Source organism: Panthera leo, chromosome D4 (genome assembly GCF_018350215.1).
Source record: "Panthera leo isolate Ple1 chromosome D4, P.leo_Ple1_pat1.1, whole genome shotgun sequence".
Taxonomy (NCBI): Eukaryota; Metazoa; Chordata; class Mammalia; order Carnivora; family Felidae; genus Panthera; species Panthera leo.
This window is the reverse complement of record NC_056691.1, coordinates 72,295,074-72,307,859: the sequence shown is the minus strand read 5'-3', so window position 1 is coordinate 72,307,859 and position 12,786 is coordinate 72,295,074. Positions and strand designations below refer to the sequence as shown.

The following is a 12,786-nucleotide window of genomic DNA, read 5'->3' as shown; positions in this document are numbered from 1 at the left end:
AAACTGGGGTCCTTAAAGTCACGTTACTTTCCCACAGTCATTGTACTAATTGGCAATAAAGTTCAGATACATTTCCCAACACAGTTCCTGTGCCATGCATATAAATATCAAAATATACCATTTATTAGGCCTACTGTGTTCCCTATAGTAGTTTTATGCCTACCATTTTCTAAATATACACGCATTTGTGAAGCATGTCTAGGAAAGGCCTTAACAGTACTATCCATAGCCACCCTTCTTCCTTACAAAGGTTTCAGCAGTTGCTTAGGTGATTGGCTTCTTAGTTCTGGTGACTTTTCTTGTCCTGTGTTTATCCCAGAGTGTCATTGAGCACTGTGATCCATCAGCAGTGTTTGTTTGCTTTTGTAACGGTAACATCGAAGCTACTACTAACTTACTAACGCTGTTTTACAGAAGATGTTCTTGCACCTGTGGCTCAACAGTGCCATCATTCAGCCTTGAGTTTAGCTAGAGTCTTGTGGTTCTGCCCTGTCATTCCATTTATTTTTTTCCTGAGAGCAGTAATAAACCTTGTTTCTCTCCCAAAAGATCATGGGGTCCTTCAGAGTGAAGAGGAGTAATTCTGAGAGTCCTTAATAGTAAGCAGGACTCTCAGCCTTTCAGTTATCACACTTCCTTGTTTAATCCTCTTTTCCCTTGCTGTTGGAATGAAATCAAAGCCCTTACCAAGGCCCTTAAGGTCCCACATGCAGACCTCTCCCCTTCTCTTTAACCTCATTTTCTAACACCCTTCTGCTTATTTAGCCACTGGCTTTTCTGGCCCTTTGCCCCCAGTTTACTCATGTCTTAGTCCGTTTCTATCTCCTGTTTCTTTCCAAAACACTTGACTGAGACGGTCACTTAGTTGAACCTACACCATTCAGTTTTCAGCTCAAATTTGCCTCCTCAGTCTTTCTCTCATTGCATTAACTGAGCCCTCTCCCCTAGCACTCTGTGTCATTAGCCAACTAAAGTGTAGTATAACATGATTAAGGATACAGGGTCTGGAGCTGGTTTGAATCCTGGCTCTTCCACTTACTACCTCTATAACCCTGGGCAACTAACTTACCTCTCTCTATCTTTTTCTTATTTATATAATGGGGCTGGACATGGTGTCTATCTTTTATATATCTTTATATCTTTACTGTGAAGGTATCTTTATATCTTTATTGTGAAGATTACATGAGTTAATGCATTTAAGGCACCTAGAAATATTAAGGTATACATTAGAAAGATACATATTAAGTGCTCAAGAAATGTTAGCTGTAATTATTAGACACTAGTAAATTGCACTGTAAGAAACTGATCCTTGCTCTGGTCTTGTGGGTAAGATATAATTTCCTAAGTAATAGCCTAAAAATGTGATGAATACATGGAAGTATGGAGTTGGTTGCACCTGTTGTAATTAATTAGCGTATTATTTTATATTTTTGCTGAAGAGTTGGCATTAGCTAAGCTCTTCTCTGACATCTCTTGAAGTTAGTGTTTTTTTTTCTTTAGCTCATGGTAAGGGGAGTGAGTGAGTGAGATGAGAGTGGTGCTATTTCAGGTGAGGAAAGTTAACGGAGGTTTTCAATATGATGATACTTGAGCAGAGGCTTAAAGTATGTGGTAGAATAACACAGAAAGAACAGCAAGTGTGAAGTGTCTAAGTGCAAGGGTGCTTAATGTGTTGAAATATCAGAAATAAGGCTATGTAATTGCAATTGTAAAAAGTAGGAAAACTATAAATGATAGAATCAGAGAAGGGGTTAGGATCCAGATGATGCAAAGCCTTTATAATCTTTACACTATGTAAGATGGGAAGCCATTAGAGGATTTTGAGTAGAGGAGTAAGATGATAGATTTATGTTTTAATGGAATCACTCTTGTTGCTGTGTTAAGAATAAATTGTAGGCATAAGTGGAGGATCTTAGTATAGTCCAGGTAAGAGATGGTGGTGACCCATGTGAGGATGTGGTCTCGGGAAGTGGTGATTATGGATATATTTGGAAGGATTTGCTGATGGGTTGAGTAATCGTGGATTATGAAGAAAAAGTGGAGTAATCAAGAATGCCTTCCAGATTTTGGATGTGAGCCTCTGGTAAAATAGAGCAATTTTATACTAAGATAGTAAAGACTAAAGGGAAAAGAAGATTTGGGGCGGGGGTAGAGGTAGTGTTTTGGACAAGATAATTTTGAGATACCTATTAGGCATGCAAGTGGTTGATGTTGAATAGACAGTTGGGAAATAAGTTTGGAATGAGTGTAGGAATTCAGGGCTGGAGATTTGGTTATCATCAGCATATGGGTGGTAATTAAAGCCATTGGATTGGATTGCATAATCTAGAAAGTGTTTGTAAGTTAGGAAGTCATTTCTCAACAATTCCATAATGTAAATTCAACCTTGCATACTAAAAAATTTCTTTGTGTACTGAAATAGTACAAAACAATGTTCTCATGTAGTCCATTACTTCCAAATACTGTTATTTATGGGAGTTTTTTATGAATGTCCAATAGATGAATGTCTTCAAGATAAAGAACTGATCTTTTTGAATTGCAGAGTAAAGATAAATAACTTTAAAAAGCAATTATTAAAAGAGTCAGTACTAGTAATATACAATTCTGGTTCTTAAATCTCACTGTTTCATTGGGGACAAAAATTACTGTAAACAAATTATGGCCGATACACTAGGTTTTTTGGGTTTTTTTTTTTAGTGTGTATTTATTTTTGGATGTTTGACTGAGCCACCCAGGTGCCCCAGTACACTTTTTACAAGTGAATACTAGTGAACTTTTTTAGTTTCTGATAAGTGCTCCATGTATAAACATCACCATGAAGATTAATTTTACCTGAATTTGATCTTTGGTATTCTCTTCATCCCCCCCCTTTTAATGTTTGTTTGTTTGTTTGTTTGTTTAGAGAGAGTGAGTGCGCACATGTGCACACAAGCAGGGGAGGAGTAGAGAGAGAGGAAGAAAGAATCCCAAGCAGGCTCCATGCTGTCAGTGCAGAGCCTGACTTAGGGCTTGACCTCATGAACCGTGAGATCATGACCTGAGCTGAAATCAAGAGTCAGGTGCTTAATCCACTGAGCCACCCAGGCACCTCTCTCTTCATCCCATTTTAAAGTCTTAAAAGATTAAATGCACAGGAGACATCAAGAGTTGGGTCTGTGTGTTTGTGTTTATGACGGAAAAATAAATATATTAGAGAAGTAGAATCAAAGAGTCAAATTATTACTGTAATCAATAATAATAAATCCATATATATTAAACTTTCCTGAATGTTAATCTTATGAGACCAAATCTGTTTAAAATTGTTGGTAAATTATTACTGTTGGTATTACTGTTGGTAATTATGAAAAGTTGTTAAAAATCACACTTGAGGGGTGCCTGGTTGGCTCAGATGGTTAAGCGTCCGACTTCGGCTCAGGTCATGATCTTGTGGTTTGTTCGTGGGCTCAAGCCCTGCATCAGGCTCTGTGCTGACAGTGCAGAGACTGCTTAGGATTCTCTCTCTCTCTACTCGCCCCCCCCCCCGCCCCATTCCTCTCCCACTCGTGCTTTCTCTCTCTCTCAAAATAAATTTTTAAAAAAAATCACACTTGAGGCATTAGCCTAGATTCCCTGGTGTTGCTCACTTACTTTGTTCAAAAGTATCAGATTGATGTTTAAAGCTACTCTGTCAGTACATACAATCCAGGGGACTTTAGGTAACTGTCCATGGTTAGCCAGTTCCACCCATTTATATTCTCTTAACACATTCAGTTAAAAATCACACAGCCAAACACAGCAGTGAGTGAGGATGTGCATCATGTTAGTGTTCATGTTAAATGAGAGAATGTAAACATTAATAAAATCTGAAGGTTAAGTGGAAATTTTCTAGGTTCTAAGCATAATTTAGTGTAAAATTCCAGATTTGAGAGCAAATTGTATGTTCTTACTACTTCATTAATGAGATGTTTTACATGAAGAATGTTTATTATTTTCAAAAAACTGCATGTTGCTGTAATTCCAATCAGGTCTAAGTATAATTCTTTATCAGTTCATAATAAGCATTTACCATGTACTTGTTTATATGCCAAGAATTTTACTCAGTGATATAGAAATGATTAAGACAAGGTGTGTGTGTGTGTGTGTGTGTGTGTGTGTGTGTGTGTGTACATACACACACACTTTCAAGGAGCTTTCAGTCTAATTAAAGGAGACATACGTAAACAAATGTATAGCACAGTATAAGTAAAACAAAAATATGTATGAGACCAAGAAGGGAGTAATAAGAAAGAGAATGAACTCTCTTGATACTTGGGAGAGGCTGAGAATTTTCTGGTGGCATTACTTTCCTGAGCTGAGTTTTGGAAAAGATAAATGAAAATTTACTAGGTATTAAGCATAGAGTTCTAAGAAAAAGGGAATAGCCATGTGTATAGGCATAGATGTCTGAAATCCCTTGGTACATTTAGAGAACTAGACACAACTGCACATTGTTGGTATAAATAGTGTGATATAGAGTATCAGGAAATGTGGTTAGAGAAGTAAACCAGAGCAAAATTATATATGATATAATCTTACTTGTAGTTTAGAATACTACCTGTGGCTGCAGTAAAAAAGTCTATTACTACTCCTTTACCCAACACTCAGATTATGCACTTATATAGATTGGGGTGTTGTTTGTGATCACCGTATCACCAAGGATGGAAATAAGAAAATACAAGACCTTTTCCCGGGAATGCTTGTATCTTAAAGAAAGATACAACATAAAATCTATATTCTTTAACAGTCAGCTGAGAAGATAAGTGTGGTATTCTTTTATAAATTTTAAGAATATTATCTAGAACACATAGGGTGTACTGAGGAAATGCCTGTGACAGGACCAGAATTTTCATTAAAAGAACAAAAAGAAATTCCTAATGTTTTCAGAACAGTTAAATGAGAGATTAAGATCAGTTGTTTGTTTTTTGTTTGTTTTGAGAGAGCCAGGGCACTAGTGAGCAAGGAGCAGAGAGAGAAAGAGGGAGGGAGAATCCCACGAGGGGCAGAAAGAGAGAAGCAGGGCTTGCCCAGGGCTCTTGTTTTACCTGAGAAGCTGATCTCGTGCTCACCAGAGGGGCATGAGATCACTCTAGGCGGGGCTCAAGCTCACCCGAAGCAGGGAATGAGATCACACAAAGTGGGGCTCAAGCTCACCAAATCAGGGCTCAAGCTCACTTGATGTGGGACTCAAACTCATGGAATGTGAGATCCTGACCTAAGCCAAAGTTGATGCTTAATGACTGAGCCACCCAGGCGCCCAAGATCCCAAAGTTCTAAACTCTGAAATATGACCATAACTAAATTAACTGCGTTGGTTTTTTTTTAAGGAATTTCAACAAAGAATCCTCAGACTAACTAATTTTAAGTAATAACATTTTTTGATGAGCCCTTCTAAGACAAATTGGTTCTGCAAATCTTGTTCAGTGGTGTTATCTCCTATAAGAAGTGTTTGACTCTAAGCTGATTATCTGTTAGCATTTTGCCAAAAATGAGTATTTGGACTTTAGGACAGTTTATTTTATTTGGGGGTTGTAAAGTATACATAAATTTTACCATTTTAACTGTTTTTTAAGTGTACAGATCAGTGACATTAAATACACTCTCATTGTTTTGCAATTATCACCACTCACCTTATATCTCCAAAAAGTTTTTTGTCTTCCTAAATTGAAACTCCCACACCCATTAAACAATATCTCCCCATTCCCCTTTTCTCTCAGCCCTTGGCAACCACCATCCTACTTGCTGTCTATGAATTTGACTTCTTTACATTATATAAGTGGAACCATGGATAATTTGTTCTTTTGTGACTGGCTTACTTCACTTAAGTGTCTTTAGGGTTCATCCATGTGGTAGCATGTATCAGAATATCCTTTCTTTTAAAGGCTGAATAATATTCCTTTGTATGTATTTAACACATTTTTGTTTATTCATTCATCTGTGGATGGACATTTAGGTTGCTTCCATCTTTTGCAAATAATGCTGCTACCAACATGGATGTACAAATAAATACCTCTTTAAGTCCCTGCTTTTGGTTCTTTTGGGCTTATACTAAGAAGTCGAACTGTTGAATCATATGGTAATTTTTTTTTTAAATTTTCTTGAAGAACCACTATCCTATTTTCCATAGCAGCTACATCATTTTACATTCCTACCAACAGTGCACAAGGGTTCTGTTTTCTCCACATCCTCCCCAACCCTTGGTATTTTCTGGGTTTGTTTTTTGTTTTTGATAAAAGCTGTCCTAATGAGTGCGAAATCTCATTGAGTTTTTATTTGCATTTCCCTAATGATTAGTGGTGCTGAGCATCTTTTCATGTGTTTATTGGCTATTTGATTATTTTCTTAAGTCCTTTGCTGATTTTTGTTGTTGAATTATAGGAGTTCTTTATATATTTTGGATAGTAACCCCTTACCAGATATGATTTGCAAATATGATCTCCTGTTTTGTGGGTTACTGTTTCACTCTGTTGATAGTGTCTTTTGATGCACATAAGTCTTAAATTTTGATGTAGTAGAAGTTGCCGATTCTTTTGCTGCTGTGCTTTAGGGTATTTATTATTGATCATTCTAATTAAAAGGGAGGAAGGACTATTTGGCTATTAAGGACATTCATATATAGTATTTGATAATAGTGATAATAGCAAATTCTTACCAGCATAGGGAATAATTATCTTTTTATTCTTAAAAGTGGACGGACAAGCTTCTGGCTGATTAAGATCCACATTTAAGATGGGATGGGATATAAGAGGAAAACAAAGTGCATTGTAGTAACCGTGGCTATTGGTGATGGAGTAGAGCAAGTATATATTGTAAGAACTTTCTAGGGTAACCAGGTATCTGTCAGGAAATCTCCACACTGTGTTTATTCCTCTTCTCCAAAGACACTTCAGAGAGGCCTTCTTTGACCAGTCTTGTACCTTCCCAAGTTACATTCCAGTTCACTCTTATCCCTTTTCCTTTTATTTTTATTCATAACACTTTTTTATGATGAGACATTGTTTTTCATTTATCGTCTGTCTTTCCTTAGGGCATAGACTTTTGTTGTTATTCACTGCTGATTTCCAAGGCCTAGAACAGTGCTCTTTGAATATTGAATGAATTAACAGAGTGGCCTGTAGAGGAACATTTTATAGTTTGTCTGCCTATAAAAATCTTAAGAAGTTGATGCTGATATAAAAACATTTTATAGTTTGTCTGCCTATAAAAATCTTAAGAAGTTGATGCTGATTCTCAAGGTGAAATAGTTGATCCATATGACTCTTCCACTTCCATTCATATGCTTTGTAACACCATTATCTCTTACCAGTAATTAATTCCTACTGTAGTCTCATGTTTTTCGTGTTGTGCCATTTATCACATGCTATAAAATAGGTTAAATATTTGAGTGCCTGTTGTGCATCAGGCACTGTTTTAGGCCATGCGTGGATGTTGAAACATTAACATCTTAGGCTTGATTTAAGTCATTTTTGTACCAACAATTTTAATAGAGGAAATAGAGGAAATTGTTTTCATTAGGGCTGCCTAGGTGGCTCAGTCGGTTAAGCGTCTGACTGTTGATTTCGGCTCAGGTCAAAATTTCATGGTTCGTGAGTTTGAGCCCTGCCATCAGGCTCTGCGCTGATAGCACAGAGCCTGCTTGGGATTCTCTCCCTCCTTCCCTCCCTCCTTCTCTCTCTCTCTCTCTCTCTCTGTTCCTCCCCCACTTGTGCTCACTCTCTCTCTCTCAAAATAAATAAACTTAAAAAAATAATAGACAAAAATGGAATTTATGAATTGAGTTATATTTATAAAAGTCCATTAGCCTAATTTTTACCTTAGATTTAACCTGTGAACTTTTTCCAGATATTTTCTAAATTTGGCACAGTCTTGAAGATTATCACCTTTACAAAGAATAATCAGTTTCAAGCCTTGCTTCAGTATGCTGACCCAGTGAATGCACATTATGCCAAAATGGTAATTACGATCTTTTTTCATTTTTCATTTGTTAATTAGTCTTCAGTGATACCAAAGAATGCCATCATGTCTTCTCCCTTGCTGCAATTTACCGTGTGTTTTTAATTGTAGTAAAACATACGTAATGTAAAATTTACTGCTTTTAAATGCACTGTTCCATATGCTTTTTAAAATGATAAGCTAAAGATTTCTTTCTTCATATGAAATGGTTTCAAATCATTTATCACTTCTCAGATCTTTGGGACTCATTTCTGTCATATTTTTAAAGTCTAGAAGTGGAGCACAGTATTCCTGATAAAATCTGAATAATAAAGTAGAATTATCTTTTTTCTTGTATCTTCATTTTGATTCAGTCACCCAAAGATTGTAATTTTGTAACTGTATTCACTGCTGAATTTTGTTAAGCTCTGATTTTGTGAATATACAACATTTTAGGAAGCTTGCTGCTGTTGGTTTATATTGTCTTTTTTTTTTTTAGTACATGAGTGCTTGACTTTTGACAAGTAGAAAATTTCATATTCAGTTTGATTATATTTTACTCATCTCCTATTGAGATCTATTCTTAACCCTAATTCTATCTTTTATCAGTATCTGAATTATTTCTAATTTCTTCTCAAAGATTGGGACTAAGGTTTTTACTAGTTTTCTGTACCACACACTGTCTGCCATATTAGGAATATGGACTTTATATTTGCTGTACCCTTTACCTGCACATATTACTTTGTACCTTTATGATGATGTACTCATCAATAACTGTTTATAAGTCAGTGTTTTTTGTATATTTGCATTTTTCGTGTTTTGGGGTTTCTGGTATCTATTTTCATAAATTTGAGCATTTGTGAAAGTCAAGTGGCTACATATATTCCTTTGATAAGTTTTCATTATTGTGAAGGGGGTAAGAATTACTGATCTTTGGTCTTATGTCAGAACTAATTGCAAAATTTCCCTCATTTATTATTCAAAGTATTATAAAATAGATTTACAAGAGAAAAAAAGAGATAGATAATATTTCATATGTTGTGGTTTCATCTTAAACTATGTAAAGTGTGCTAAAAAATACGATGAAATATAAAATCAAGTCATTTTTAAACATTTGTTGTGGACAAAATAATCATAATGGTAGCTAGTACGATGCTCAGTAATGTGTAAGTTTTCCACACTTTGACATTTCTCTCCTTTCATTTGATCTTACCATAGACAAGAAAGGGATTATTATGACATTGTGAAAAACTGAGAGATTTTCTTATTCTCTCTTACGTTCACACAGTTAGTGACCTAGGTAAAAGTAAACACAAGTCTTTGGCTTTTAGTCCTTTACTCTCTGCTTTACACCTAATTGCCACTCTGTGTCAAAGTAGAGGCTACTTGATTTATCAGTGTTGTTGTCTTGCAAAACCTCAGTCCCTTTCTTACATGCTTTAGGCTCTGGATGGCCAGAATATCTATAATGCATGCTGCACTCTGCGTATTGACTTCTCCAAGCTCACCAGCCTTAATGTGAAATATAATAATGACAAAAGCAGAGACTTCACTCGTTTAGACCTTCCTACTGGTGATGGCCAGCCATCTCTTGAACCCCCTATGGCTGCTGCTTTTGGTGAGTAGTTCCATTTTGGGTCGCAAAGCAAGCTTTCTGGTTACAAGTTTTATACATTAATCTGTGTATATTATATCAGCCTTTTTCTTCTTGGATTCTCTCAGGATTTCTAAAGGAAAGAAAAATCTTGGAACAAAATGTGTCCTTTAATTAAATCTTAATATTAGTAGATTCTGTTAGTTGGCAAAACAAATGAATATCTGAAATTGAGTTAAAAATTTATGTTCTAACATTAATCTTACTCATTCTTTATAAGCCAAACAACCATTTGCTTTAAATTAATGCTCATAAGTATTAACATTGCTTTAAATGTGTTGACTTATAGCCACGGAATATTGGTATCTGTGATCTTGAGAGAAATACTTTTCTCCTTTTGAAGTAGTGGTATTTTATTTATTTTTAAATATTTATTTATTTTTGGAAGAGAGAGATAGGGAGTGACCAGGGAGGGGCAGAGAGAGGAGGCAGAATGCCAAGCAGACTCCATGCTGTCACTACAGAGCCCGATGTGGGGCTTGAACCCATGAACCATGAGATCATTACCTGAGCTGAAACCAAGAGTTGGACACTTAACTGACTGAGCCACCAGGTGCCCCTGAAGTAGTGTTATTTTCAATTTTTTTTTGTTTTTTAACATTTATTTATTTTTGAGACAGAGAGAGAGCATGAACAGGGGAGGGTCAGAGAAAGAGGGAGACACAGAATCTGAAACAGGCTCCAGGCTCTGAGCTGTCAGCACAGAGCCCGACGAGGGGCTCGAACCCACGGACCGCGAGATCATGACCCGAGCCAAAGTCGGACGCTCAACCGACTGAGCCACCCAGGCGCCCCATGTAGTGTTATTTTAAAAAAAGGGCCTAAATTAGTGGTATGTTCTTCCTTTGTTCAAAGAAGGGGATTTATTTTATTTTGTTTTTTTTATAAATCAGAACTCCCATCTGTAACTTAAGTTTGTGTGAAGTTGTATTTTTGCATTATAATTATTAAAATGACAACCTTCTGAATTATCTCTGCAAATGTTGGTTTGAAGGGCTTTTTTCTTTTATTTAAAATTAGTTACCAATAGGGGCGCCTGGGTGGCTCAGTTGGTTCAGCGTTTGACTTCGGCTCAGGTCATGATCTCGTGGTCCGTGAGATCGAGCCCCGCGTCAGCCTCTGTGCTGACAGCTCAGAGCCTGGAGCCTGTTTCAGATTCTGTGTCTCCTCCTCTCCCTGACCCTCCCCTGTTCATGCTCTGTCTCTCACTGTCTCAAAAATAAACATTAAAAAAAAATTTTTTTTTTAAATAAAATTAGTTACCAATATATTTGTAACTAATATTTGTAACTTTTGTAACTTTTAAAACAAATCTTGTAACTTTTTGTACAAATTGTACAAAAAGATTTGTACAAATCTTGTACAAATTTGTAACTTTTAAAACAAATCTTTATGTAAAGGAAGAAGCAATGGATGGCCCAGTTGGGTATATTATTAGGTTGATATATGCTACTTTTGGATTTTGCAGCCCTTGAAGGTGTGGTTTATTATCTAGATAAAGTATTAAATTTTATTACCTTTTGTGATTAGTTTTCATTTCCCAGATGACACCATAAAATATTGCTCATTGAGACCTTAAGTGATATTTAGTCCATATTTATTTTATAGGTGAGAAAAATGAATCCTTAGCCACATGTCCAATTTTCTGGAAAATAGTTTGTAACTTTATTTTCAAGTAAAAGCTTTCTGTTATTTATAACTGAGAAAGACAAGTGAATTGTTCAGTTCATGTTCCTGAATTGTTAAAGTTTCTGTCTTGGTCTAACCAAATTTTTGTGTTTTATACTTGTTACCAGCCTTTACTTACATGTCCGATTTGGCAGAGCCAGAGGTCTTTGTAATCACAGTTTCAGGAATACATGATAGAAATTGAGGCTGTCATTCAAGTTTACCAAAACTTTGCTATCAAATGCAGAACTGTACTTATTCCAATAATTGAATATATATTTTTGATGTAATTATACATTATGGGAGGAGGACATTTTTCAATTATGATCAAGAATTTTGGTTTCTGAGTATAAAGAACAGAGTAGTAACAGCCTTTTTCATCATTTTAATAAATCCTTAGTGATTGCAAAGTAATGTCTACATCTTAAGAGAGCTGATTCATCAACAGAGAACAATACTTTTTTGCATATTATGTGAAAGTTTACTCTGCCTCTTGCTAATATTTAACATGATTCACTGTCCCCTCCTCTTTTCTCTTGGCTTGTGCAATACCACTCTCCTTTTTCCTCACTATCTCTTCTTTCTTTTTTTAAAGGTTCTTTACTGCTTCTAGGGTTAAGTCATAAGCACTCTGTCCCTGTTTTTAGTGATAATACACTATACCTTTAGAAAATCTTCTAAAATATGCAAATATATATTTTAACACCCATGTAGTATCATCCAGGTTAAGAAATAATATATTTATATATCCTGAAGAAGCAGTGTTTGTAGCACTCTCATTGATTATGTATGTTCCTTCCCTTCCTGTCCCAGGATGATCAGTCTCAAATTTGATGATATTCATTCTTTTGCTTTTCTGCTTTTTCCTTGTGTATGTTTTTCTTATCACTCATTATGCAGCTCTAAGTGTTAATTTAAACATTTTTTCTCCTTTTTTAGAATTTTATGTAAATGGCATCATGCTCTTCATTTTCTTTTGTTGACTTGTGATTCATCCATATTTATATACATATATATATATATATATACATACATATATATATATACATATATATATGGCTGTTGCTTATTCATTCTCAGTACCATCAAGTGTATAGATATCTATTGAATGAATATACCACAGTTTGTTTATCCATTCTGTTGTTGATAGTCATTAGGATTGTTTTAGTTTGAGGTCATTATGGACAATGCTGCAGTGAGATATTCCTGATTACCCATGAGGTTAAACATATTTTTATTTGTTTATTGGCCATTCTCCCTTATGTATTTTCTGTTTTAACTTTTTTTTACCTATTTTTGTGTTTGCTGTCTTGTTTCTTTCTTTTCTTTTTATTTTTCTTTCTTTTTTTTTGGTGGAAATTCTTTTTATATATATCCCACACAATAGTCCTTTGTTGGCTATAGCTATATGTGTTTCAAATAGTTTCTTCCATTTTTGGCTTATTGGTTTATTCTTGTCATGGTATTTTTATTTAGTCAAATTTATTTGCCATTTCTTTTATATTTATGTTTTTTGT

The 12,786-nt window shown here is 35.4% G+C and overlaps 1 protein-coding gene across 7 annotated transcripts in view; it reads left to right on the top strand.

Annotated features, from left to right (window-relative positions):
* Nucleotides 1-12,786, top strand: part of PTBP3 (polypyrimidine tract binding protein 3) — a 126,322-nt gene that overhangs the window by 74,542 nt on the left and 38,994 nt on the right. For all 7 annotated transcript variants that reach the window (XR_006196010.1, XM_042913641.1, XM_042913640.1 and 4 more), the window contains 2 exons: nt 7,858-7,968; nt 9,391-9,565. Coding sequence is in view for 6 of the 7 variants with exons in the window: in XM_042913641.1 (XP_042769575.1) it covers nt 7,858-7,968; nt 9,391-9,565 (286 nt within the window). In the remaining variant the exon portion in view is untranslated. The remainder of the gene's footprint in view (nt 1-7,857; nt 7,969-9,390; nt 9,566-12,786) is intronic.